The 27,010-nt window shown below is 59.5% G+C and overlaps 3 protein-coding genes across 11 annotated transcripts in view; 1 reads left to right on the top strand and 2 right to left on the bottom strand.

The window, feature by feature from the left end:
• Window positions 1–84: 84 nt before the first annotated feature.
• Window positions 85–7,692, top strand: GPAT4 (glycerol-3-phosphate acyltransferase 4). The gene is made up of 12 exons (XM_075043409.1): window positions 85–317; window positions 3,133–3,202; window positions 3,540–3,837; window positions 4,020–4,094; window positions 4,535–4,624; window positions 4,743–4,836; window positions 5,333–5,448; window positions 5,677–5,732; window positions 6,066–6,151; window positions 6,389–6,517; window positions 6,599–6,678; window positions 7,309–7,692. Exons 1-12 carry the CDS (start codon window positions 153–155, stop codon window positions 7,415–7,417), a joined length of 1,368 nt encoding a protein of 455 aa, XP_074899510.1. The 5' UTR covers window positions 85–152; the 3' UTR covers window positions 7,418–7,692.
• A 5,527-nt stretch (window positions 7,693–13,219) lies between these two features.
• NKX6-3 (NK6 homeobox 3) lies at window positions 13,220–15,290 on the bottom strand. The gene is made up of 3 exons (XM_075042089.1): window positions 14,909–15,290; window positions 13,762–13,931; window positions 13,220–13,685 (listed from the first exon to the last, which is right to left on the bottom strand). The coding sequence occupies exons 1-3, from the start codon at window positions 15,288–15,290 to the stop codon at window positions 13,455–13,457; spliced, it is 783 nt and encodes a 260-aa protein (XP_074898190.1). The 3' UTR covers window positions 13,220–13,454.
• Window positions 15,291–16,080: 790 nt separating this feature from the next.
• ANK1 (ankyrin 1) overlaps window positions 16,081–27,010 on the bottom strand; it is a 41,551-nt gene continuing 30,621 nt past the window's right edge. For 6 of the 9 annotated variants that reach the window (XM_075043400.1, XM_075043401.1, XM_075043405.1 and 3 more), the window contains 11 exons: window positions 26,817–26,936; window positions 26,514–26,598; window positions 26,179–26,253; window positions 25,524–25,655; window positions 25,186–25,332; window positions 23,116–23,668; window positions 22,251–22,509; window positions 20,894–20,977; window positions 20,497–20,664; window positions 20,085–20,206; window positions 16,081–18,356 (listed from right to left, as the gene is read on the bottom strand). In XM_075043400.1, the coding sequence (XP_074899501.1) occupies window positions 20,108–20,206; window positions 20,497–20,664; window positions 20,894–20,977; window positions 22,251–22,509; window positions 23,116–23,668; window positions 25,186–25,332; window positions 25,524–25,655; window positions 26,179–26,253; window positions 26,514–26,598; window positions 26,817–26,936 (1,722 nt within the window). In that variant the 3' untranslated portion in view covers window positions 16,081–18,356; window positions 20,085–20,107. The other 3 variants (XM_075043402.1, XM_075043407.1, XM_075043408.1) reach the window with 3 other exon arrangements.

Raw genomic sequence — 27,010 nt, 5'->3', positions numbered from 1 at the left:
AAAGGATGTGAACTTTGGAATGGGGTCTGTGAGCAGGCTGCGGACTTGGTGCATGTGTGAGACTGTTGCTGAATAACAGGAGGACTGGTTAATCGCTGCGGGCAGCCCTTCTGTCTGGCTGCAGGGCACCAGCCTTGCCTGGGCCCTTCACCATGTTCCTCCTGCTCCCCTTTGACAGCCTGGTTGTTAATCTCTTGGGGATTTCCATAACTGTCCTCTTCACTCTGCTTCTGGTTTTCATCATTGTGCCAGCAATTTTTGGAGTCTCCTTTGGCATCCGCAAGGTTTACATGAAAACTTTATTAAAGGTTTTTCAGGTAAGTCATGTTTTCAGAATTTTCTGTGTGTTTACAGGGATCTTGTCAAGCGTGGTCATGCCAGGAAGAGAGGCTTTTGCCCCTCAGCAGAGCATTGCAGATGACTGGGGTGGAAGGTTGGTTTGTTGGTGACGTGTGCGGCTGCCAGGTGACCCGTTTGGGTCATCTCAGCTGAATGCAGTTTACTAGATCTCTGTTCCTAGGCTGTTTTTTCCCTGTAATTAATCCAGTAAGTCTTCAAATAAAGTAGTAGGATAGTGTGGCCCGTAAGTATGCAATAGTATAGTAGGATCTGTAGATGTGCTGAGAGGAGGCGTGTGCTTGGATGGGTTAATGTCCCAGGCAAGGCAGAGTGCTGTTACAGTTCAATGTGGAAAGAAGCCAAAAGGGGTGTAGGGTGTGATGGGGAGCGACAAGGCTGCAATCAGCAGCCTGCTCCTCTCCAGGACATGTTTGGATGAAGCAAAAGCAGGAGGTAAGGCAGGACTTCCTGTACTGCAAGCCCTGAGCAGTCTGTGGCCAGAACCCAGAGCTCTCGACACCTTTCTGTCCCAGAGTGCCGCCTGCTTATCTGCTGAGCCCAGCAGCCATGTCTGGACCTGCAGCCTCTGAGGACGACCAGCAGCCCTTGCTGACCCTCTTGGCACAGAGAGGCCAAGTGGAATTTTCCAGCTTGGGGTCATGCTGTTCCCTTGCCTGCCTTTGGCAGACTAATTTTATGGGCTGTCTCACAGCCAACGCCTCTCCTTGAAGCAAGCCCCTGGTGAGACCAGAATTTTTGCCAAACTCCTAGTAGATACAGCCTACGCCACCTTACCCTGGCAGATAAGCAAAAGGAAAAGGGGCGTCCACTGCTTGATAAGGAGGTTTTAGGCTCTAAAATGTGCAGTTCAAGCTGCTAAAGGATTTATGGTACAGCTACTGCTGTCTGAACAAGGCTGGTCTTCCTCAGGAGTATCTCTGTACTGGCTGGCTTGGGAAGGCAGCCCTGGAGCTTGCAACGTTCAGCTCTTTAAACTCCGAGTCCTCCCCAAAGCCTGAGGTGTGAATGGGAAGACCCTGGGCTTTGTGAGGTGCGTCATTAACACAGATGTCTGAAGACCTGACTTCAAATTTAGTGACTGAACTGGGAGAAAAAAATAAATTTGGTTTATCTGAAATGGAACTTTTCACCTTGTTTTCATTTTTTCTTTCTTCAGTTCAGGAACATTTAATCTCAACACCTATTTTGGTGTTTAATCTTGAAACTTTTTCTGAAAAGACTTTGAAGTCTATTTCATCTTTTATCAAAGAATGTTTGTGGTGGGGGAGAGGAGCACTCTGGCACAACGGCTCACAGATTTGGTGGAAAATTCACTCACTAGGTTTGATCATGCAGAATTGTATTTTTGGGGAGCGGTACTTACCCAAAAGATTTTCCCAGCTCTAGAGGCCAGTGTTGTGAACCTCGCCCAGAGGAGCAGCACTCGAGTCTGGCAGCTTGTGGGACACAGCCAGAGCTGCGGGCCCTGGGATGGCGGCTGCACATCTCCGTTGGTGGTGAGGGACACCTGCCTGGTGCTTCCCAGGTGGGAGTCTGGGTTTTCTGCTACTGCAGTCAGGATAGAGACGGGCTGGGCTTGCAAGGAATGCCTTCTCTGTGGGCTGCCCAGCTCCTGCTGGGTCAGAGCTCCTCTTCTGACTTCTCCTGGGATGGCAGTGTCTAGACAATCTTCTGCAATCCTGCAGTTCCTTCTGCTGGCAGAGGAGGCTGCTAGATGAGCCGGACACTCTATATGCAATTAGCGTTCCCACATCGCTGCCTCCTGATCTGATGCTGGCATGGGCTGAGACCGGGATGCCAGGAGTTCCCAGCAGCTTCTGCTTCTTCACAGATCCCTGATGGAGCAGGTAGCCTGGAGCAATAAGCATGTTGCACCTTTAGAAGCTTGTTGTCCCAGACCTGTATAGTGCAGAAGAGGTGAGGTGGAGAGGGTTACTTGGAGGGCAGGCAGGAAGACTGGCAAGAAATCCAGCCTGCAGTTTTTGCTGTTGCCCTTGAGAATTAGCTGAGAGAGATTTCTGTGGATAACAGGTAGTCTGGGCGTGGGATTTGGCAGCCGGCTGCCAGAGCGCTGTCTGAGGGTGCTTGCTGCTGCTGTTTTGGACTGGTGAGCTGAGAAGCAGCAGCAGCTGTTGGCTGAATCGGGGAGGGAGGGATCCCATCCTGTCATCAGCCTGATGTTTTTAGCAGCAGCCTGAAAACACAGTCTCTGCTTTGAGCTTGGAAGAAATGAGGGTTGAAAAATAGCACTGGTCCCATGATCAGCTTCTTGCGTTGTGATGTAGACCACCCCAGCAGGATGCACGGTCCACCCAGAAGCTATGCAGTGGCAACCGCATGCCAGGTGCAGCAGAGCCTACAGGACATGGAGTCTGCAGAAAATCTTGTTGTGCCATCTCACCACTGAGCACTCTTCTTCCCTCTGGCACTCCCTGCTTCCTGCTGGGTCTCTGCTGTGCAGAATGGCACACAAACTTGTGCATGTCGTGGCCATCCTGTGCCTGTGCTAGTCACCTCCCTGTCACTCTTCTTGTCCCACTGCAGGCAGATCTCTGCTGTAAAAATGTTCCTCCCAGGCCAGTCTCTGCTTCTGCCTCAGTTCAGTTGTGTTCACTCACTCTCTCAGTTCTGTATGGTAGCCTCCTGCTTTAGCCCCATCTTCTCCCCTTAACCATGGGTTCCCTGGAAGTCAACTGTAAAACAAAGGTAGTGTATGACACAGAGCTACCTACAGGCCTTGTGAATCTTGCTTGTCATGTGTGTCTCTTGCAGTGGGCGACACTGAGAATAGAGCGTGGTGCCAAGGAGAAGAACCATCCATTATACAAGCCCTATGTCAATGGTGAGATCCTGCCCTGCATGGGTACATATGAAGTTCAAAATTCTTTTTGGGAGATGGGGTAAATGTGGTGTCTCTGAGCAGCTGAGGTATGCTGGGAAGCCTTTTCCATGTAGGTGGATTGGGGGAAGCTATGGAGAGGTCCATTTCCTGAGGAAAGGGAAGGAAGCACCCAGGGAGTGCTTCATTTCTAGATAGTTGGGAGGACTGGTTTATGCCCATCTGGACTGGAGAAAGGAGGGGGGTCCTGTGGAGGGCAGGCAAGTAAGGGCCCTGGCTCTCAGCTGTCTTTGAGCAGGCACGTCACACTTTGCTCAGAGCTGCCTGCGGTGTGTTGCAGGTATCATTGCAAAGGAGCCAACGTCACTGGAAGAGGAGATCAAGGAGATCCGCCGGAGTGGCAGTGGCAAAGCCCTGGACACCCCTGAGTTTGAGCTTTCGGATGTCTTCTATTTCTGCCGCAAAGGCATCGAGACCATCATGGATGATGAAGTGACCAAGAGGTTCTCAGCTGAAGAGCTGGAGTCCTGGAATCTGCTCAGCAGGACCAACTACAACTTCCAGTATATCAGCCTGCGCCTCACTGTACTCTGGGGACTGGGTGTGCTCATCCGCTACTGCTTTCTTCTGCCCCTCAGGTGAGTGCTGCTATGGGAATCGGCCTGCTGAGATGGTGCTGATGGCCTGTTCCCACTGCAGCAAGTGCAACTGGTCTCCAAGCCCCACAGACCCTGTTCAACTTGATCAGGAGAGACAGGCTACTTGATGAGTAGGGCCTGTGGCCTGGTTTTGCTAGCGTGTAGCTTCCCTCTTTCTGCAGGATAGCCCTGGCGTTTACTGGCATCAGCTTGTTGGTGACTGGTACTACAGTGGTGGGATATTTGCCAAATGGAAGGTGAGTTTGGCTTTAAGGGAAGAGGGGATGGGAGGCCCCTGTGCAGTTTGAGACTTGATAATCCTGAAGTTTTCCTGCAAGGCCTATCTGTTCTGCCTGCTGCAGACAAGGCAGGTGGTCCTGGCATCTGTAGCCTCTCAGGAACAGACACCCTGTAATTGTAAACAAAGAGCCTAGATGTGAGCACTAAGCCTGTGGAAGAGCGCTCAGCCCTGGGCTCTGAAAGGAATAAAACAGAAAAGAGCAAAGGCCACATTTGGTTCTCATGAGTTAAGAATCAGTGGTCGTAAGCTGATGGCAAAACTCAGGACGAGATGCGTTTCTATGGGAGAGATGTGAAGTTTCGGTTGGATCTCATGGCTGGGGCAGCTGGGCTGAGTGGCATCATTACAGGGGAGACTGTAGAACTGGGAGGTGATGGTTTCTGTCCTGGGCTGCAGGTGTAAGGAGTTCCTGAGCAAGCACGTCCACCTGATGTGTTACCGGATCTGTGTCCGTGCCCTCACAGCCATCATCACCTACCATGACAGGTAAGGAGGCACTGTCTGCTGCAGGGCATCCCTTCCCACTAGCTGTTCCATGCCGTGCCTCTTGCAGGCCTCACGCTTCGTTCCTCTGTCCTCATCTCTACCTTTGTTTTGCATTCAGAGAAAACAGACCCCGAAATGGAGGCATCTGCGTGGCCAATCACACATCTCCCATTGATGTGATCATCCTGGCCAGTGATGGCTACTATGCGATGGTAAGGTCTGCACCCCAGCCCCAGCTCTGCCTGCCGGGCCTGGCCGCATGTGTGGTGGGAGCAGCAGCAAGCCTATTGCATGTGACAAGTACTAGGCAGCAAGAGGCTTTTGAGCATGCAGAACTACTTTTCCCTGCATGACATCGTAGGGCACTCTCAGACCCTGTGCATAGATGCCCTGTTGTGCATGGCTTTCCAGCAAGCTTGGCCTGGGACTCAGAGCACCAGGGGTCTCTGGGCACTGCTTTGCAAGTAGAGCTCTGGGCTTTGCTATCCATGGAATAGCAAAGCACTTCCCCAGCTGCACCTCCTGCAATGTGGTAAGCGCTTGGGGCTTGCTACATCTGTCCTTCCAGTCAGAGCCTGGGGCTTTTCCTCTCAGCCTTACCAGGGCAGGGCTAGAAAGATGAACCTCAACTTGGTTGCGAAGCTAGGAGCTGCCTTGGCCTTCATGTGTCCCCAGGTCTTGTAACTTGTGTCTTCTCGCCCTGTTCAGGTGGGTCAGATCCACGGAGGGCTTATGGGTGTGATACAGAGAGCCATGGTGAAAGCTTGCCCCCACGTCTGGTTTGAACGCTCTGAGGTCAAAGATCGTCACCTCGTCGCCAAAAGGTGTGACAGTTGCTAGCTGCAATGGGAGGTCTGGAGGCTGGGAAGGGGGAGGCTGCCCACTTCCCTTGGGCGAGGACGCTGCCTTGCCTCATGGGTGCTGGGAGACTGTGTCACTGTTGCTGGCACCCAGACAGTCCCCAGTGACTGCAGGATAAGGACTGTATGCTGTGGGGATTGCTGGTGATAGCTTCTGTGCCCTGTGCTAATGGGTGACACTCTTCTGTTTAGGCTCACAGAGCACGTCCAGGACAAGAGCAAACTGCCTATTCTTATCTTTCCGGAAGGTGAGTTGTGGAGCAAGGCCAGACAAGCACCTGGTGGAGAGGGCACACTGGGACAGCACCGCATCTCTGTTCCTTCCCTTCTTACACAGCCAAGGGCCTTGAGACCCTTCACTGAGGCAAAGGGGACTTTGCATCTTCAGAGCTGACTGAACCCAGAATGTGGAAGTCAGATATATGATGTCCTGGTGACACATCCTATGCACACAGAGAACAGGGTTTGGAGCGTTAGGGGGCAGTTGCTGGGTGCCTGTGGCCTAGCCCTTAGGTATATAGCTTAGACTTCTGAACTGACTTGCAAAAGGAAGCTGAGAAGATTGTGCTTGCCTCTTACAGGAACCTGCATCAACAACACATCTGTGATGATGTTCAAAAAGGGGAGCTTTGAAATTGGAGCCACAGTTTACCCTGTAGCCATCAAGGTATGAGAAGGCAAACATTCTTACAGCACAAATAGCCCTCTGTGTGCGAGCTTAGTCTTGGCAGCCCAGTGTTGGCACTGCTGGGTCAACAGCCTGGTCTGAGGGCCTGGGGAAGCTGAGGTCACTACCTGTAGTGCTCTGAGAGGGCTGGCCTATAGCTGGGCTTGGGGTGGAATTTGGAGCCTCAGGGAGGGTGCAACCACCGCCTGACTTTCATGAGCTCTTCTGCCTCTCTAGTATGACCCACAGTTTGGAGATGCCTTTTGGAACAGCAGCAAGTATGGCATGGTAACCTACCTCCTTAGGATGATGACCAGCTGGGCCATCGTCTGCAGTGTCTGGTACTTGCCCCCAATGACCAGGCAGGTAAGTAAGGTGAACGTGGCCTATCTAATCTGCTACCTGTTTGGCCCTTTGCTCCTGCTGAACAGTGTTATTTTGCCACAGCCCGAAGAGGACGCTGTCCAGTTTGCCAATCGTGTGAAGTCAGCCATTGCCAGGCAGGGGGGCCTCGTGGATCTGCTCTGGTGAGTCCAGGCAAGCTTTTCTCTTCCTGGTGCCAGGGTTCCTTGGTCCTGGGTCCTGGTAGGTGCTCATGGGCTGTAGAGCTAAGTTTGTGTCTCGCATTGGGCAGAGTAGCCTATGGAGAAATGGAGATAATTCTTTGCCTATGACCTCCAAAACTGCTCTTCGGTAGCAGGGACCAAAGTCTTTGCTTCTGCTGTGTGTGTTGGGCACCAGGGCTTTGTTCTGTGATTCCAGCTTGCACTGGGATGCCCTGGTTCTGACTTTATGCCGCTCAGCAAAGCGGGTTGAGCTTAGGAACTTCCTTTTTTGAGGCACCGAGATCTTCAGAGCCTGGGAGGCAGAGGGACTCTGGAGGCAGTCTACTGTAGTGGTGTCAGAGCAGCTCACGCTTCTGACAGAGCTGCCGTGTTGAGCACAGTGCGGGGCCATGGGTGCAGCCCCTGGCAGAGCGAGGCGTGAAAGTAACTCCCCTTGGGGAGGGTTGGTCTGCAGTGTGTGTACCCTGGCAATGTAAGGTGCAAGTGTAGCCGTCCAACTGTTGCGGGAGCTGACCTGCTCTGAGCAGCCCCAACTGAAGTTTCAGACAGTGCACACCTGCAGCCGCTCTGATGGTACAACTCTCTCCCCAGGGATGGAGGACTGAAGAGGGAGAAGGTGAAAGACACATTCAAGGAGGAGCAACAGAAACTCTACAGCAAAATGATTGTAGGCAACCATGAAGACCGGAGTCGGTCCTGAGCCCTCTGCCTCCAGCACTGTTACTGGGCCTGGCCAGAGCCTTCTGCCTCCAGCACGAGCCAAGTCTTGCCTGAAGCAGCTCCGAATCTTTGGACTTTGGCTACTCCAGAGCTGCTTGGACTTGCTCCTTCATCCTCTGGCTGTTCCTTCCCAGAGGCACTATTACTGCCTAGAGTCTTTAGGCCCTGGGCAGCTCTTGGCAAAGATGCCTTCTTGTTACTGTTACAGTGAAGCCCCTTGCAGGGGCAATATTAAATGAAACACTTATGGTGTCATATGCTTCCATATGGTGTTTACAGGCCCAGGGGGAAGACTGGCGTGTTGATGTGCATGTGTGTCAGTCACAAGTCTCCCACGGCACAGAAACTGGTGAGCTGCACTGAAATTAGCTGCCTTGACAACCAAGGGAGTCTTCATGAGCCTGTGCCTCTCACGTCTGCAGCACAAACCCCTTAGGAGCAGTATGTGGTCTCTCGGGCCGTTTCCAGCTTTGCCTCTGGAAGGAGAAACCTTTCCTTTTCCTTTTGCCACCCTTCTGCCATAGCCTGACCCAGACCATTGCTTCTCCAGCATCTGAGTAACAGTCTCTTTGCTGGGGTTCCTCAAGCGGTGAGGATCATCCTACTTGGAAGCCTCCCGCTATCCCCTGGAACTGCAAGTTGCCAGGCAGTTGTTACTCGTGTGGCAGATGGGGCTCTTGAGGAATTGCTACGTGCTATGGTGGGAGCCCAGTGCGGGTGGGAGAATCTGAGACTCTGTGGCCGGGGCAGGAGATCCCCTTTCAAATGTCTAGTGAGGGAAATGGTGGGATCTGATCTTGTTGTGCACCAACACGCACATACATAATCCCAGCTCGTTGCAAGGAAAGTGAAATCTTGTGCTAGAGGTGGTACTCCTTTCCCTTTCAGCTCTGCAAGTATATTATTCCATAAAACAACTTGCATTTGAGCATTCGTCCCATGAACTTTCCAATTATCCTTATGTTCCTACAAATTTTAGCACTTTCATTGGGTCCTCTGCCTGCTCTTAATAAGCAAATCCTGTTTTGTTGCTACCTGCAGAAGCTTGCGTTTTCTGGAACGCTAGAGAAGGCAATACTTAAGTGCCTCCTTTGTACCCTGAGTGGTGTTTGTTGGGGGAGGGCATCTACTACCCCCAGATCAGGACAGCTATTCTGTGTAAGTGTCCTTAGATTTGAATTTCCCTGCACTAGCTACCAACATGGATTCAAGGTAGTTTACTTCCTGCTTGTTTTTATGTGGGTAAAACATGGTTATATCAAGAAAGAAAGACACAGAAAAGAAAGTAACAGAGTCCAGAAACTCCCCTAACCTTTCCCAGGAGACATAATGCACATATCCTCACCTACATTATTCAGTTCTGTGCGACCTCCCTGCTTTGCATTGTTAGTGGCTTCAAAACCCTTCTTTTGGGTCAGTTAGGTCGTCTCTACCTGTGCACAGATAATGTGCAAGCAGGGTATGCACAACTTGTCCTTGTAGTTGAGGAACCCCATTTTCCACTGTGTGCTATTTTCCACCTACCCCAGGACCATCAACTTAAGTACAAATAAACTAAAGTGTTTCCAGTACAATACCTGAGAGGGGACAGTCTTCCTTACAGTGATGTAAAGCTACACTTAATAGCATATGATCTATTAAGGTACAGTTATGGGAAATATTTCTATACTGAATTGATTTACCTTTGCTTCTTGTAGTGCTCAAAATACGATCCTTTATAAATATACACACAGAGACACGTTACCTACACAAACATTGCATTCAATTATCAGTGATTTGTTAGACGTGATCACCATTACCATCCAGCCTCACCAGGAGAAGCCAGGCTGTTCTTGTTTGGTGATGGAGACACCCTTATTGGCCCTATGCTTTTCACTGTTACCCCAATTTCATATTCTTCTCTTCTGCCCAACTTCAGCTGTGGCAATTGATCTGGGGAGGGGGGGAAGAAAAAGAAGCAAAGCCTAGTGTCTTTTCCTTTCACCTAAGATGATAACAAAACAAAAGCAGCTGAAGCCACGTAGGAGATAGTTAACAACATCCTGTGCTACTGATAGAAGACAAAACAACTGCTTGTTACTAATAGGTATCTCCATCACCCAGGCTAGGATCCCTCCTTCATTAGGAGTTTATTATGGCATTAAGGGTCTATTCACCAGCATTTTGGTTTACTTGTTTTACCCAACTTACTAGGTACAGCTCCTAACACCAGTTCATCAATGCTCCATCCGTGTCTGTTAACCGATAGGGCTCTTGCTTTCCTACTTTAAAAAAAAAAAAGAAAGAAAAGCAAAGCGCAACCCTTACCTCCCTACCAGTTGTTACATTTGTGCAGAGTTTTTGACCATCAGCTTTTAGTTGTATAAGAAATGCTGGGTATAGCACATGCGTTGTGGGCGTTAACCTGTAGCATGGTTAAGCTTCAGTTACCAAGCAGGTGTGTGTTACCCTGCAGTACTTGCCTATACCATTTAATCATAACATTTTACAAACTGTATTTGCTCCAGTTCCTTCTTGAGTCACCTGCTTGCCGAAAAAGCTACTGCTGACCTCCGTGGCAGCCTCTGGCCAGGGGTGATGGCCTGATCCAGCCCCAGCTTTGCCTGCCTGAGCTTTGCTGCTCTGTCCCCAAGGCTTGCAAAGCTTTTCCCTTGCTCAGGGGACCGTTTGGACTAAGGATCACCCCACCCCACACTGTGCCATGGTCTGGCCAACTCTGGGGGATGTGCCCTGGCCCCGGAGAGCCGTGGGGTGCCCAGGCAGTGCCACGCTCGCTGGGTGCTGTGGGTGCCCCTTCCCCAGGTGCTGAGCTGCAGCTGGGGACACAGCCCTGGGCTGGGGACGTGGGCATCGCTGCCTGGGCAGGGTCTCCAGGCTCTCCTTCGCCTTTCCCCAGCCAGCAGCATGCTCTCGAGCACTCACCCACACCCTTCCTCTCCTCCAGGGCTGTGCACCCAGAACTGTTGTCTTGGGGCTGGGGGGGGGGGGGCACAGCATCACCTTTGGACCATGCAAACATGCCTTCACAGCCCCTGCAAGTGTGGGTGGTGATCTCCCCGGGGCAGTCCTCACGTTCTCCGGTGCCTGCAGCAGCACCTCCCCACATTCCCGGGTGCTCAGAACTGGTTGTGGGTGCCCACAAGTCTTCTGCCCACAGCTCGCTCCCCCAGCCCTTGTCAGAGATGCCGTGGTGCTGTGCAGGAGCTCTCCCCGCTTCCCCAGCCCTGCAGGACCTCCAACCACCGCACCGTGCTTGAGGGACCAGCCCCAGCAGCCCTGCTGCTGCCGGGATGCTCCGCAGCAGGCAGGGAGCTGGCTGGACAGGTTAGGAGGCACGCATCCATCTTTCCTCGGCTCCCCCTTCCCATGCCCCCAGTCAATATGTCTCCCTCCGATGAGAAAGTTAATAAATTTAGCTCTAGATTAAAAGTATCGATCATTTCATTTGTAAGCGATAAATAACGGGGGGGAGCACTGGGCGGCCCACGGGGTAGGGGCTGCTGGCTCCGGCTGCAGCAGCCATGCAGCCCGCTGGGGCCAGGGGCCCTCATATGCATTCTGCCCGGATGCTGGCATTGATTTGCTATTAGTCTCCACGCACCACCCAGTAGCACATCATTCCCAGAGCCGCTATTAATGGCCTTTTGATAAATAATCACTTGTAAGTCAATAAATTTTTATTAAACAGTGTGGCGCTTTGATTTATGAAAATCCGACGGGGTTTGTCTGGGAGAAAAGGGATGCAGAATTGAAGCGGAGCTGCTATCCATCTGCCTGCCAGGCCGCCCTGCCCGCGCTCGCACCCACACGCCCCCGGAGCAGCTGGCCCCAAGCTCTGCCGAAACTCGACGGGAGACCTGCCCGCATGCCCCAGGGCTGCCCAAACCCAGGCAGACCCCCCTGCCACGGGGCACAAGGCAGGTTTGGGGAGGGCAGCGTCGCCGCTCGCCGTCGACCGGGCTCCGTGCACCCTGTCGAGACCCCAAGCGCCGGCTGGGGACCGCTCTGCTGCAGCGAGCCGCAGCGGCAAGCGGCTGGAGCCGTGTGCATGGGAAGCGGGACCGCGGCAGCAGGAGAGGAGGGTGGCCCTTGGCCACTGCTCGGGGGACCTGTCCGGCTGCGGGGAATGCACGGGGCAGCCAGGCTGCGGCTGTGATTTGTCACTCTCCCCGACTGCAGCAGGCCCTTTGCCACCCGCTTTATTTGTCTCCCAGCCCTGACGTGGCATCAGACAGGTGTTAAACTACTTAATCACTTTAAAATTGTTTTAATTTTCTGTTTTGTATTGATCTCCACAGCACCAATTAATCAGCTCACTGGACCAGGCAGTTAGTACATTAAAAATTGTCAGCCACGCTGGGCAGCTTAGAAAATGTCAAAAAAATATCCCAACAGCAGCCCCTCACTTCTCCCGCCGCGCGGAGCCTGCTCCTGCCGAGCGCTGGCTCTGCCCATGGACGGTGACGTGTCTCTCCCAGCCCTGCCACGGGGCCGGGGCCCGTGGGGGACACAGCCACCACCGAGCCCAGTGCACCGCGCTGCCCGTGGGACCTGGCCTCCCGTGTCCTTGCAAAGGGTCCATCAGCTCTGCCACCCGCTGGCATTTGTCCCATCGAGGCAGCAGAGGGGTTGCGTGGCTGAGGGGGAAGCGTTACGAGCCCCACGCTCGCTGCAGGGCTGGACAGGGAGCTTTGGGGGGAGACGAGTCTTCCCCAAGCCCTGGGAAAGTGCTGCCGAGCGGTCAGGGCTCCTTGCAAAGTTCCCCCAGCCCAGCACGTGGCGAAAAGTGGCAGATTGGAGAGGACTCGAAGTCAAATGTGGGCCCTGGGCGCCAGGGCAGATGGGTGGCACGGTGACAGTCTGCAGCCCCACACCACGGCTCCACACCGCAAGGCTGGTGCTCGGGGCTGCTGCAAAGCCCCAGGGTTTTGGGGGCTTTGGCAGTCCCCAGGGATGGACTCGGCCACCAGCCTGTCCTCAGATGCTGCCTGTGGCTTCAGGGGAGGGCAGCTTGGGCTGCAGCCGCCAGCACCTCCTCGGTGCCTGTGCCACGCTCCTAATCACTATATGATGGGCCGGCAGCACCTTATCTCCTATCGATTTCCTTCCCAAGAACAGCCAGGCTGTTTGCTCACACCTGACTGGCACTTAGCTGCCTCTCAGCTGAACAACCGTCGAGCTCGCCAGGCCCCCAGCAGTGTGCCCGTGCCAGCAGGAGTCCCTTTGGCATCCCGAGCGGCTGGGGAGAGATGGCCCGATGCGGCACCCACCCTCGGCGTGCAAGGGCTGAGCCATGGGGAGCCAGAGCAGGGGTCGTGCAGACCCATGTGCACACACGTGTGTGTACACGCAGCTTCTGCTGCACGGGACTGAGGGGCCCACCAGGCTGGCAGGCAAACACACCGGGGCTATTGACGCCACATCAATCCTGCAGCCCTGACAGGTGAATGGGCTCTCACTCACACCGTTAAGATAAATGATATTTATTTGCTGCTAAGAGGTTCCAACAAGAGGCCCCAACAAGTGACTTTTGAACCAGCACCTCTTGCTGCCGGTACACACCCAAACTGGGGAAAACCCTGGGAAATGTCCCCAAGGCTGCATCGCTCCTGTGGGCTCTTCCTGCCCCACACGCAGCACCACGGCCACGGCCCCTTCCCCTGCCTGGCACACAGACCCTGCCCCATGCGTGCCATCCCAGCCCCTTCTCCGGCCCAGCCTCATGAGGGCACCCTGGACCGCACGCCCACGAAGCAAGCGCTGGGACTTGGCTGGGGCCGGGACCTTTATTTCATCAATGCCGACAGCACGGCCGCGCCTGACGCTGCCCACGCATGCTGCTCCCAGCCCCGCAAGATGTGATCCCTGGCCAGGAGCCACCAGGAGGGGGGCAGCAGCCGCCCCGGCCCCACAGCCGGGCATCTGCTGTGGCAGGGGTGGGGGTGTCACCCCCCTGGGAGGAAGCAGGCAGCCGGGCCGGGCACCCCAAGACCCAGAGGGGTGGGCTGCGCCGGTGCTCAGCCGCTGTGCGTGCCCAAGCCCAGCACTGAGAAGGCCGCACGATGCTTCCTCAGCAGCAGCCGGATCTTCTCGTCATCCGAGTCTGGGTCCAGGGGCTTGTTGTACTCGTCGTCCTCGGTCTCAGAGGCCGCCCGCTCTCCGCCAGAGCCCCCCGCCCGCTGCGAGGACGAGGAGGGCTCCAGGGCGCTCTTCTTCCTCCATTTGGTCCGTCGGTTCTGGAACCAGACCTGCCGCCCCACGGGCCCGGCTCGGTTAGCAGCCGCCACGCCACGCGCCCCGTGCCACGCGGGGACCGACACTCACCTTCACCTGGGACTCGGTCATGCCAAGGGAATAGGCCAGCCGTGCTCTCTCCGGACCCGCCAGGTACTTGGTCTGCTCAAAAGTCTTCTCCAGAGCGAAGATCTGGTGCCCCGTGAAGGTTGGGCGCGTGTGCTTCTTCTTGTGGATGCTGTCGGCCAGGTGAGCAGCGGCTGCGGGAGAGGAGGAGGAAGGCAGGTGAGCGCCTGGGCTCCCTGCAGCGTGCGGCTCTGGGCAGCTCTCCCCTTCCCAAAAACGGCAGCGGTGCGCCCGCCAGCAGCCACAGAGTCCCTCCACGCTGGCTTCCCTCCAACTTAAAACCGTATTCGGGCTTCAAGGCTTCAGCCCCATCCCAGGAGGGCTGAGCTGCCCTCTGTGCGGGCCCCGTAGAGCCAGAACCGCGCCGTGCATCTCCCGCTCGGGGACAGCGCTAATTTGTTGTGCTGAGAGGGGAAGGGTCGTTAGCAGCAGCGCATGACCCCAGAGGCACGCGGCACCGGGAACACCGTGCCCCCGTGCCCCACGCCATGCAGGATGCACGACAGGAAGGCAGGCAGAGCCGGTCGGCTCGTAGCTGGATGGCCGAGCTGCCTGACCCGTCTGCTCCAAGGGCATCACCTGGAGAGGTGGGAAGGGGACCGCGGCTGCAGGTGCCGAGCAGCTGCACCCAGCCCCCGGCCCAGAGCCTCCTGGGGCTCCCCACGGGACAGCGGGTGCCCCCAGCCCACCCACCCTCCGGCACGGCAGCAACGTGCTCTGCGATCCCCCCGCCAGCTCTCCGGCCATCCTGCCTGTCTCTGCCCCGAGCCGGGCTGGGCGCTGACCCCAGTGAAGCTGCCGGAGGGACGGGGAGATCCGCGGGACGGCGGGCTCTGCCTGTCCTTGCCGGGACAAGCTGTGGCTTGCCTGGGGGGGCTAAGCAAAGAGTTAATCCCTGCCATTGGAGCTGCCCCTGCTCTTGAGCCGAAACCTCCGTGGCAGGTTGAGGTCCAGCACCTCTGGCTCCCACCATCCCGGGGCAGCCCGCGGGGTGCCCAGCCGTGCCTCGCGCCGGGCGATGGAGAAGACGCGGCCTGGGCGGCTGCGGGGCACCCACCCGCCACCCGCCACCCACCCACCCACCCTCTCTCCCCGGCCCCGCTGTACTTACGGCCGCCGCACTGCCGGCCGCCCCGCCAGTCCGGGGCCGCCTCTGCCCAGCAGCTCCGGCCCCGCGGCAGGTACTCGCCGCCGGCCTTGGGGAGGGTCCCCACCTGGGGCCCGTAATAGACGCCCGGGGAGCTCAGTCCGTTAAATCCGCCCGCGTGGGGATAGCCGGGGAGAAGGCCGCCGTTCGGCGTCGCCGCGGGCCGGCTGAGGATGTCGGAGATGCCGTGGGGGGTGCCGGCGGCCAGCTGGGCGCCGAGCCCGGGGGGGCCCAGCTTGTAGAAGGAGCTCTGCACCGAGTACTGGCAGACGGGCGCCTTGGCCTCGGGGAAGGGCCCCAGCGAGGGACCGTTGAGCAGGAAAGCGCCCGGCAGGTTGGCGTCCATGGCTCCGGCGCTTGGGCGACCCTCAGAGCTCGGCTCCCCGCGGGCGCCGCGACGGCCGACCCATCACCCGCCGGCCCCGGAGGGGGGCTACCGGGCCCCGGGGAGCCTGGCAGGCTGGCCGGGGGGGGGTCCACGGCCCCTGGTGGGAGGACGGCCACGGGCAGGGCCTGGTGGGGCGGCCCTGGCTGACCCCGCCGAGGTGGCCCCAGCACCGGACACTCAACTTGGGCTTGGGAAGAGCCAACATTTCTCTGATAAAGATGAGGGCCATTAGAATACGGGGCTCCCATTGGCCGGCAGGCTGCAGGCGGCTCTCCCATTGGCCGGCTCGCCGAGGCTTCGGCTGCCATTGGCTGCGTCGCAGGACCAGTTTGGGATTGGCCCGGCCCAGACAAATTGCGCTTTGAAAGCCGGTGGCGGCGGCGGCGGCGGGGGGACGCGGCGGGCGCTGGACAGCGCCGGGCACCGGGGGCTCCGAGACCCCCCCCCGGGGCTCCGAGACCCCCCCCAGGGGCTTGGACACCCCCCCCCCCCAGGGCTCGGAGGACCGGCCGCTCGGTGGCACCGGCCGGGCGGCCGCTTGCTCGCCACCGGATCGGTCCCGGGGTCTGCTCGGGGGGTCCGCGTGTTCTTCGTGGCTTTCCCCCGTGAGTGGCGGAGCACAAACTGCTGCCAGCCCCCCCCCGCGAGTGTCCTCCTGGCAAGGGGGGACCCCCCCACGCCCCCCCAGCCGTGCACCCCGGAGGCTCAGTCTTCCCCGTGCCCTTGGAAAAGCAGAGACGAGACGCGGTCTGTGTTGGTTTCTTTATTAATTCATAGTCCGATAGCTGGTGTACAGGGAAATGATCTATACATCAGGGGCTAAGACAGGGAGATCCAAAAGGCTTGTTTCCATAACAATTAAAAAAAGGAAATAAAAGTAATCTTTAAAACTTCTAAAAAGCTTCTAGTGTGCAGACTGCAGCATTCTCTAGGCTCGATGTTGGGTGCAGCCTCCCCCTACCAGCCCTACGAGCAATCTGAGCGCAAAGCAATGTCACTGCAGGTGCCTGGCACGGTTGCAGCACAGCACATTCTCTAAGGCGTATACAAGGCCAAAGCACAGGACCCACACACAACTCTACGGTGATGCTACGGAGTCTGCTGTCGCGGTGGGTCTGGGGAGGTTATCGTACACGGCGAGGGTGATGGATGGAGAGTCTGTGCCTAGATGGCTCAACTTTGGGGTGGGGAAGGGGTTGCTTTGCTCTCCAAGGCTAAGCTGGGTCGTTTGCTTTGCTGCAGCCAGGCTTTTTCCCGACTGCAGGGGAGCCAGGGGCTTTCCCGGCAGTCGTGCCCGCCGCGAGACAGGGGCTGCCCCGCCAGGGCCGCCATCCCACGGCCCGAACCTGGAGGTGGGCTCGTTCTGCACGCGGCCGCAGAGAACAAACTCGCGGAACAGTTCCGTGGCCACCTCCAGGGGAAAGAGCAGGGGGGGTCCCCCCCACACCACTGTGCTACAAAGGCCGGGCCCCCCACGTCGGTTAGGTAAAGGACAGAGTCGGGGACACGGCACCTACTGCCACTACCTGCGTCCTGCTTGAGCGCTGTAGCGGATTCACCCTCCCGCACGCCCCGGAGTTGCCCGGGCAGCTCTGCCCGTCTCTGCCCTCCTGCTAGAGCAGCTGGCCCCCGGGGGGGGGGGGACCAGGCTGCTGCAGCAGGGGGTTTCACCTGGCCAAAGCGCTGCCACCAGGGGAGCAGCCCCCCTACCACGTCTCCGGGATTGGTCCTGCGAGGGTCAGCATCCACGGGGTCACCCAGCTCTCCTCATTTGTGCCCTTGCAGGGAGGCCAGGGGACCCCGCAAAGCCCTTGCACGGGGCGTGCGGTGCGGGGCTGCCGGCTCCTGCCAGCTCCTGGCTCGTCTCCCGAGCAGATATTGTGCTGAGTAGAGCTAGGCGCGACCCCGTGTGTGGCACAAGCATCCCGTGCTCTGTCTCGCTACCCGGCCTCCCTGGGCCCCAAGCACCTCAGCGCAGGCTTACGGCTTCACGCCAGCTGGAGCCGACACAAATTGGGGCTCGCACCGCGGACGGGCCTATGGGACTGCGCCTGGGGGCCCCTCTCTTCAGGCCAGGCAGGGACCAGGCTCAGCCGGAGGGGGGCACAGGGCAGGGGCAGTCTGCTGCCCTTTTACTCCCGTGGCCTCCCAGCTCCATTCACCAGAGCTGCTCACGTACTCCAAAGGTTTTTGCCCGTCCTGCAGCCTGAAGAGGTATTTGGGAGCAGAGCTGTTAGTGCTTTGTACATACTGCTAAGAGTGTCCCTAGGGGTTTGCATAGTATTTATTGGTTCATATACACAAGGCTGATTGCTGTACAGTTTACACTTTCGACACAAGCAACGAGCTCAGTGCTCAGCCCAGAGCCCTGCCCTGGCGGGAGACGTTGCGACGTGCTGGGGAGAGGAAGGGCAGCCCTGCGCCAGCCCCTCTGCCCAGGGCAGATGCGCTCCCTGCGACCCTCCTCTCGCACACCCCCTGACAACTGCTGCCCTCCCCATAACCCAACACTCACTGAGAGGGATGAGAAGCGAGTCCAGCAGAGGCAGCACGGGTGATGGGGTCGGGGGGGGGGGGGGATGTCAAGCCCCTCTCCTTCCTCGGTGAGCAGCGCCGTGCCGCCCCAGCTTCCCTCTTGCAGCTGGAGCACGGGCGTGGGGATGCGTTTACACACAGGAACGTGCGAGGGTAGAGTCTCCTTCCCTCTGCCAGTCCGGCTCTTGCCTCCCGGAGGAGGTGAGAGGATGCCCCCGGTGCGTGCTGCTGTCTCTGGGCTCCTGGCAGCAGTGGGGCAGGGACGGAGGCCCCTCCGTCAGTTTTAAGTACTGTAGCTCATGCGTCTTGCAGTCAGTCAGTCATGCGGATAGGACGGTAAGTATGTCTCATACAGAAATCATGCCATTAGCCTATAGAAACATGTACAGCCAGCCCTGCTCCCCTCCACTCTCTGCTTTCCTCTCCTCTCTTCTCAGGTATGTGTCAGAACATGTGTGGAGTTCAGTGGTTTGGTGTTGAGGTGAGATCCTGGAGAGACACGGGGAGAGACAGAGACGGGGTTACCAGGCATTCGTGGTGGCACAGCCGGGAGAAAGGCTGGGGCCAGCCAGGCGCGTGGCAGTCCCAGCCCCTTCTGCACCCTGTGCTTGTCCCACATGCACCCATCCTGCCCAGCTACCGCGAGACGAGTTTTGGGGAGTGTCAAGAGAGACAGTGACTGAGCATCTGTGCCTGCCTAGAACCAGCAGCAACGGCATAGATGGTATTAGTGGTGCTGTCCCAGCTCACAGAGAGCAGCAATAAGCAGAAGCTGAGCTGCGCCAAACGCAGTGTGGCACTGGGAAGGCGCTGGCAGGGCTGCTGTAGGCTCTGGGAGAGAAAAGGCCAGCCCTGAGCCCCCATCCAGCTGGGGTGACCGACTGCACCGCGCTCTCACAGCAGCGGGGAAGACCCCGTACATTCCTATCGCACACCGTTTCACACACTTTCACGCGCTCCAGAGAACAGCAAGAGCAACCGTCTGGGGAGCGAGGCAGGCGGTAGGTGCGGGGACACGGTCTGCATGAACACGTGCCCGCAAGCACAAGCCTCTTGACTGTCGTGCACCCGCAGAGAGCCGACGAACTCGGCGGAGAGAGGAGGGAGAGGGAGGACAGACGGACAGACGCAGCCATGCATGTACAGCAGAGGCCAGAGGACCAACCGCCGCTGCTTGGCAGCCTCCTCCCCGGCTCAGGCAGCGCCTGGCAGCGGGGGAGCAGGCGTGCAGCCCCTTCCCCCAAGTGCTGCGCTGCCAGCTCAGCAGCGAGGGTGCAGAAAACAATGATGCAGCTGCGTCCAAGTGTGCTGTGCCGAGCCCGGAGCCTGGTCTAAATCCCACTCAACAGGGAAGGTGGGGGGGGGGGAGCAGGGAATGCGCGAGACTCAAGGGATGATCCAGTGCTCACTCTGGGGCTCAATGGAAGAAATGTCCTGGGCGAAAGACGGGTCCCCTGCCCTCAACCCCTACAAGCATCATGTTCCTACCCCCTGCCACTCCTGCATCCCTGCTGCCCACCAGCAGCATCCTGCCGTGGCCTGCACCCCCTTTCCTGGTCACGGGAGCTTCAGCAGACCTCACTGCCGCCCTCTCGTGCCACGATGCGTGGCTGGCAGTGGCAGCCTCTTGCATCTCCCAGCAGCAGTGCTGCGAGCGGAGGCAGCAGAACATGGCCCAGGAAAGCTGTGACACCCCTCATCTGGCTCACGGCTCTGCCGGTGCCCGGCTGCAACCCCGTGGGAAAGGGAGGCAGGGGCACCGCAAGGCTGCACGGTTAGTGCTCAGTGCACGAAGGGGACAGCTCTGCTCAGACCCCACGCAAACGCTATCCGCTCCCCGGAGTGGTTTTGGTTAAAGATCATCCCTCTGCTGTAGCCCAGCATAACCGGGAATAACAATCCCATGGCCCTGACACTGGGGACCCTTACCCCGAGTACCCAGGGTGCTGTGACTGCAGTAGCAGCCCCTGGCACTGTGGCCACAGCAGAGCGGGCACCCCGTGCCCATTGCACCTGGGGCCGGGAGTGGGATAGCGGCAGGGGCACGCCGCTGCCCACCCTCAGCATTTTGTGGCAGCGCAGCAACTCCTCTCTGCAGGCTGAGAGCTGGGCACAGCCCTGTTACACTTTTCCCCGGGAGGTTGGGCATGACCAGCAGCTCAGTGCAGGCAGCAGCACGGGGAGCTGGGATAGAAGGAAGAGCAAAGGTGGGGTTACCTCAAAAGAGGCCATTTGAGGGGTCACTGCTTCCCCCTTTTCAGGCTGGCTCGTTTCACTATCTGAGCCCCCATCCTGCCCCCGGAGACCTCTGGTTTCGGGACACGCACTCGCACCTCCTCCTGAGGAAGCCGCAGGGGCAGGAAGCAGGACATCACCCAGGTGATCAGACAGACAAACAGAAAAGGACAGGAGAGGGAAAGGCAGAGTCAGTTGGCAGAAGACACCGAGCAAGAAGACCGGTGCAGTGGGCAAGAGCTGCCCCTGGAAGCCTTAGTGGGGAAACAGGAGAGGAGAACAGGGCAGAAGAAAGGACAGAGGGTGGCGGAGCCCCAGAGCCTGCGAGTCCCGCAGAGGTGGTGCTGGCCCTGGGCAGGGTGCCTGCAAGGGAGGGCTCTGAGCCACACTGTACCTTGGCCCCCAGACCGTCTCGGTGCAGGATGGAGTATTTCATGAAGTGATCGTCCTCAGCCTCCAGGTCTTGGGGCTCCTGCAGGGAGCCCTCCAGCATCAGCTCCTCCTGCTCCTGCCTGTCATCTGCATCACCAGGACCCAGCTGATGCACCACTTTCCGGATGACCTGCGGAGACCCACGCAGCTGGGCATCACAGCTAGCCCCGGGGCACCAAGCCTCCCTCCTCGCCCACTTTGGCCCCGAACCCCACACAACGTGCAGCCCCTGTCCCGTGCGCAGGGTCTGGCCGGAGAAGCGTTGTGACCGTAACCGAAGATGGCGGGACGCAGGGAGGAGGAGGGCAGCCGGGCGGAGGGGAGAGGACGAAGGCTGCGGCATGCCTTTGATCACTCACCTTCTTGGTGATGATATTGCCTTGATCATCTGTGAACTGCTCCTCAGTCACCTGCTGGCCGGGGAGATGAAGGACTTCGTTCCCCTGCGGTGACAGGAGGGACATCAGGGCATTTCGGCGGGGTGAGCGGAGCCCCTTTGCAAGCGGAACAGTCCACCTAACCACGCACCCCACGGCCTCTGCCTCCCACCCTGCCCTGTCCCCTCACTGCTCTCCTCTGCCTCTGCCCAGGGGGTTGGTCTCTCAGCTCCCTGCTCGTTACCTTCACGAGGACGCGCCGGCGGACGACCCTGGTGGAGAGAGCCTCCTCGTCATCCGCCAGCCCCTGGCTCTCCCCGAGCTCCTTGTCCAGCTCGCGGTGGGCGTGTTTGAGCAGAAAGCGAACAGAGCCCCTGACGATGTGCATGACGTTCTGGCAGCTGACCAGAAAGAAGGCCAGCAGCACCAGCGCGATCAGCAGCTGGGCCAGGAAAGCCCACATCCTTCCTCAGCGTGCGCGGCTGCACGCGCGCCCGGCCGCTCAGAGCCAAGCCATGCTATTCGGCTGGAAGGGGCAAAGCCCCCCTGGGACAGGAGCAACCCTGCGGGTCTGCAGCCTGCCCTGCTCGGTGCCCTGGCTCTGCAGGAGGACTGCTGTAACCCTAGCTGCTGCAGCTCAGCTGGCTGTGGGCGGCGAGAAGGGAGCGGGCAGGTGGGGTTGTCCTTTGGGCTCACAGCTTGTCAAAGTCACGGGGCCAGCACGGTGACAGCACCCCCCGTCCCCAGCCAGGCAGTTAACGGGGACAGCCCTGTCCCCCCTTCTCCGTCAGCTGTCGGCTTGCCAACAACCTGTCGTCCCCGGCTGTGGTGGGAGGGCAGGGACAAATGAAGTCCCGGGCAGGAGCCGGGGGTTCGGAGCGTCACTGGAATCGCACGTGACTGGGGAGACACGCACGGCAGAGCTCAGCAGCCACCTCCAAGCGTGGCCGTGCGTGCCCGGGCTGGGGAAAGGCGCTTGCCCTCAACCTTGTACCCGTCGGCTCCACGCGGCCGTGGTGGGATGCCCACCACCCAGCCCGGCCCCCAGACCAGCTCTATTTCTGGCTCCGGCAGGCTGTCGGGCTGGCGGCCAGGGCAGATCCTCAATAAGGAAGCAGGCAGGGAGGCCGGCTGGGTTATAAATGGAGAGCAAGAGCTCAGATGTCAAGCACGGCACGGGGCTGAGAGGCACCCCCGGGGGCAGCAAGCGTGCCAGGAGACTTGTGCCTCCTCCACCAGCACCTAGTCTGCTCGGCTGGCCTCGCGGCAGGATCGGCAAAGGGTGGTCCGCAGGTTCTCCACCTCCTGCGGGGCCAGGTCCCCCTGCTCTTACCCTCACCTGCCCAAAGAAGCCGCCGTCTGCCTCCTCCTGCCAGCCGCCCATGGGGTGCTGGGGCTGCCAGTCGCTGTCCTCTGCGGAGCTGACCCGCATCAGCTCCACGGCCGGCACCAGGACCTGCTCTCGCTCCTGGCCCTGTGCCCCGGAGGCCGTGGTGTGCGTCAGGAGCAGCCTTCGGGTGACCCCCTCCTGCCAGGAGCCCGCTGTCAGGTCCTGTAGGCAGGAGATAAAGGAGCCTTCTGCATTCCAGTCCCTCAGCCTGGGCACCGGAGAGGGACAGGGAACAGGGAGAGAGAGACAGAGAGAGAGAGGCAGTCAGCTTTGCCATGGAGTGCTGCACCCTGAGCACCAGCCTACCTCCGGCGGGCACGCCGGCGCAGCCTGCACCCCGCCAGGCGCTGGGTTTCCCCGGCTCACGGCAACTGCCAGGCGCCCGGCACAAGCAGCGCAAAACGCGGATGCACGAAAGGGCGCGGGTTCTCTGCCCCGCCACGCTCCCTGCCCGCCCCGGGGGTCTAAGGCAGCGCTGCGGGGAATGGCCGGGAACGCGGGAGGACACGGCGCAGGCTGAGACGGCTCTGGTAAGCACAACCTACATGCGGGGAGGGGGGGGCTGGCTGTCTGCCTGGGGTCCCTCCCAGGTGCTCTGCAAGGAGCCCCTCCAGAGCATCTCCGGAGAGGTGCGAGGCACTCGGCCCGAGCCGCTGCTCTGTCTTGCCGGGGATGCCCGGGCTCCAGAGCCGGAGACCAGCGGAGAAGCAAGCAAAGCTGGGAGATCATTGCAGCTGGCCCAGCGCAGGGCAATAGCCGGCGAAGCGGTTCTGCTCCCCTCCCGCGGCCGAGCCGGCGCCCCAGGCCGCAATACCTGTCCGCGCTCTTCTCCACGACGTGGCTAACGGTAGGCGACGCCGTGATCCTGGCTTGCACCTTCTGCTGAACTGAAACAAAAGAGACTTCACTCTCTGGGTCCTGCGCCCCGGTCCCTGGCTGGCGATCACTGGCTGGCATCTTCCCCTCTGGCCTCTGCCCTTCCTCCTGCTCTAGAAGGTCAATCAGGCCGTTCATGGCATCTGAGTCCACTGTGTCATCCTCAACCAGGTCCATAGAGCCCATGTGGTCTGGGCCATGCGCGTCTGCCAGAAGCTGCCCCGGGAACCGGCCTTCGCTCGTGGCGTCCGAGTCCTCGGCCTTGCTGCACTCCAGAGAGGAGTCCTCAGCAGTCACCAGCGAGGGGGTGAGCCCCGAGGACCACACCTGTATGTCGGACATCTCCATCAGGGCGTCCTGCTCGGTGGCAGCCATGGGGATAGCATCCATGATGGCCACCTCATTCCAGTACTGGTCGGCACGCAGCGGGGATGGCAGCGTGTAATGCAGGGAGGCGGGGGAGAGCAGCTCGTCCTGCAGCGAAGCGTAACCTATATGGGCAGACAGAGGCAACGTCTCCAGCGGCCGTCTCGCGCGCGCACAAGCGCGGTGGGGCGAGAAGGGGAAACAGCCTCTGGGAGGGCGCCCGCCCCGAGGACAGCCACGGTCGCGCCGCAGACCCCGGTGGCTGGGGCCGAGCGGGGCTGCGCTCACAGCCAGCTGCTGCCTCTGCGTGATCCCTGCAAGTGCCGCCGTGCCTCCCTTCGAGTCCCCGGGTTGGTTTGGGCAGGCCCTGAGGCTGCCCGCTCCCTGCGGGGAGGACTGGCCTGGGGTCCGCGGGACCACCCACGCTGCGGGACGCAGTGCCCTCTTCGCTACCCGGCTCCCTCAGCCCCTGCCCACAGTCCCCATCCAGCATCAGCTGGCTGACGGTCAGCCTGGAGTTCAGGTGGCCAAGTCTGGCAGGCACTGACTCCCAAAGTCAACCCCTCTCCGCAGCACGGAGGAGCAGGCTGGAAGTAGCACCACGAGCAGGGAAGGATGGCCCTGGTACGTGTCGTGCAACCCCGAAGCCCTGAGGGATGCAGCCGGGGCCCTACAACCCTGTTGGCGTCTCTGGAGCTACAAGCAGTTGTCATGTCCTCATCCACCCCGCGCCACGTGCAAAGCCCAGGCACACCGATACGGATTACAGCCAAGCCAGGCACTCCCACCCACGCAGGTGGCTTTGCTCAGCCTTTTCCAGCCTGAGCCTTTTCCAGCCTCCACTAGCCCCTTTTCCATCCCTGGAGATCAGCAGAGAACCTGTTCTGCTCTCCAGGCAGCCACGGGTTGCTAGCCACAGCCGAGGCTCGGGGGGCGGCTGGGACCCCCAGCACAGAAAGAGCACCTCTCCCCCGTGCGAGTGCCTGGCCGGGGGGCAAGCAGTGCAGGGCCAGCGAGGGAAGGAGCGCAGGGCAGTGCAGGAGGAGAAGGTCTGGGCTGGCCGCCTGCAAGCACGACCCCCACGAGAGGGGCAGTCCCTGGTGACATGCAGTCGCTGGAGCAGGATGCGGCTCCCGGAGGGCTCAGCTGAGGTGGAGACAGTGGAGCCAGGCAGCGGAGGAAGATGAGAGAAGGAGAGGCCAGGAGGAGCTCAGAGGAGAGAGGTGACAAGAAGTGACCCGCACCCGACGGCGCTAGGTGGCACGTTTGAGAGAGCGGACCAAGGGGAGACAGAGAGGGAGAGAGCGACGAGCCAGCGCTGCGCCGAGAGCTCCGCAGCGCGGGTCTGCAGCCGCCGCACGCAGCCCGGTCCCCGCTGCCGCTGACCCCGGCGTTATCCCCGCACCCGGGCACCCTCTGCCTGGGACCGGACAGCCAGGGCTCCAGGAGCTCCCTGGCTGCCGTTCAGCTCGCACAGCCAGAGGCACCTCTCGCTGGCGTGTCGGGATAAGGCATGTCTGTCCACCCTACCTGGAGAGCTTTGAAAACAGCGGTACGGCAGGCAAGGTATCAGCCCCGATCTGTCTGCCCAGGCTCTGCCCCCGGGGCCCTCCTGCGGTCCCTGCCAGAAGCCGAGACTCACCATTCATCTGGGACGGCGAGAGGGAATAGTCTCTGTCCGTGTAGCGCCAGCTGCCCTTCAGGCTACGGCTCTGCCGGCCAGAGCCCTCCAGCGTGTTGACAATCTCGCTGCGGTCGATGTTCCTCAGTGCCGTGTACAGATTCTCCACTGCGGGGGGAAGCCGCTGTCAGCAAACTGGTCGCTGGGATCACAGCCATGGCCCAGACACCCTCCGGGCGGGCAGGCGTACGTGAACCAGGAGCGTAAAACCAGCCGGTGACCCCTGAACACGTTCAGGCTGCTCTCCGCAGCCAGCCCCACCGCCTCCGCACCCGTAACAGGGCACCGCAGATACTCACTCTTGACACTCTTGCCCTCGCGGCTGACCCAGAGGTTGAGCAAGGCTATGCTCTGCTCCAGCAGGGAGTTGGGGTTCTCCACACGTATCCTGTTGATGTCATCGACCCCAAACTGCAGCTCACGGGCCAGCTCTGGGGGAGACACGACACCTCAGCATCACACCCTCCGGTGCCCACCACCAGCTCCCAAACCAAAAAAAGGCTGGGGACGTTGTGAAGGGCTCGGCCAGACCCAGCACCGACTCCCCCTTGTCACATACAGCTGAGCACAGCAGAACATGCAGGAGCATGGGAGGGGGCAGAGGTTGAAGCCCCTCTGCCCAGGCTGCCTGTGACCAGCGTAGCAGCGTCTCACGCTAAGGAGAAGCGCGGGTACCGCCGTTGGGTGCGCGGTTGCGACAACAATGCTGGGCCTCCACGAACAGCAGCAATACGTGTGGCTCAGAACAAAAACCCTAGCCTGGTATCTGCGCACGTGCATGTGAATGCATGCACGGCCGCGAGAAGGTTCAGAACAAAAACCCTAGCCTGGTATCTGCGCACGTGCATGTGAATGCATGCGTTCACTCCATCCTGCAACATGTTTCCAGCCTTCCTAAGTGTCAGCTTTCCGAGGAGAGTTGTGCATCCTCAGAGCCATCAGGTATGGACTCACCAGCCCAGCTGAGGCCCAGCTGTTCTGCTATGTCAACCATCTTCTGGTCTGCCTTGTCCGTGCTGCTCAGAGAGCCTGGAGAAGAAGAAGGAGCCACAGTTTCAGCTGCGCAGGGTCCTGCACTGCGGTGGGGAGGGGGAAAGGGTGCTGGCTGGGGGGGTCTGGCCGCCCCGTAGGCACGGCACTGCCCTGCCGGCAGGACCAAGGAAACCCTCAGGGAAGGGGAAGCTGCCACGAGCGTGAGTACGACAGGGTCAGCCCAGCCTTTCCACCGGGCTTGGGCACCCCAAGGGCAGGCAGTAATCGGGCTCGGACAGTCCCAACGGGCTGCGTACCGAAACTGGTCTCGCTTAGGATGCTGTATCGCTCCCGCAGAGACAACGGCGTCAGTGTCCTCCTCCGCTCCTCGCTGCCGCTTCCCTGTGAGAGTGGGGACAAACCGAGGGGTCACCAGCTTGAAAAGAGGGCAGCAGCCCTGCCCTGGCACCGCTGCTTCTCCTGCAGCCTCAGAGCACCACGGCACGGCCACGATGAGCAGCTGAGGAAGAAAAGCTGACAGCGAGGGTTGTCTCCTGCAACTGGGAGAGGGATGGGCCCCCGCTGCCCCCTTCCAGAGGTGCCAGAGACCCGGCACTGACCTTGGTGCAGGGCGGTATGCTGATGTTCAGGTGGCAGAGCACATGCTGGAGGTCCTCGTATTTCATGGCCTTGCGCAAGAAAGACAGGGAGCCGCTGGCTTCCCGGCTGCTGTCCCGAACCTGAGCACCGAGAGCCTGGTTAGGTGGTCTGGCACAGGGCAGGCGCAGGGGTCCCAGCTGCAGCCCAGCCCTGC

This window comes from Buteo buteo, chromosome 12 (assembly GCF_964188355.1).
Source record: "Buteo buteo chromosome 12, bButBut1.hap1.1, whole genome shotgun sequence".
Lineage (NCBI taxonomy): Eukaryota > Metazoa > Chordata > Aves > Accipitriformes > Accipitridae > Buteo > Buteo buteo.
Note: the sequence above shows the minus strand (reverse complement) of the source record. Positions and strands in the feature narration are given on the sequence as shown.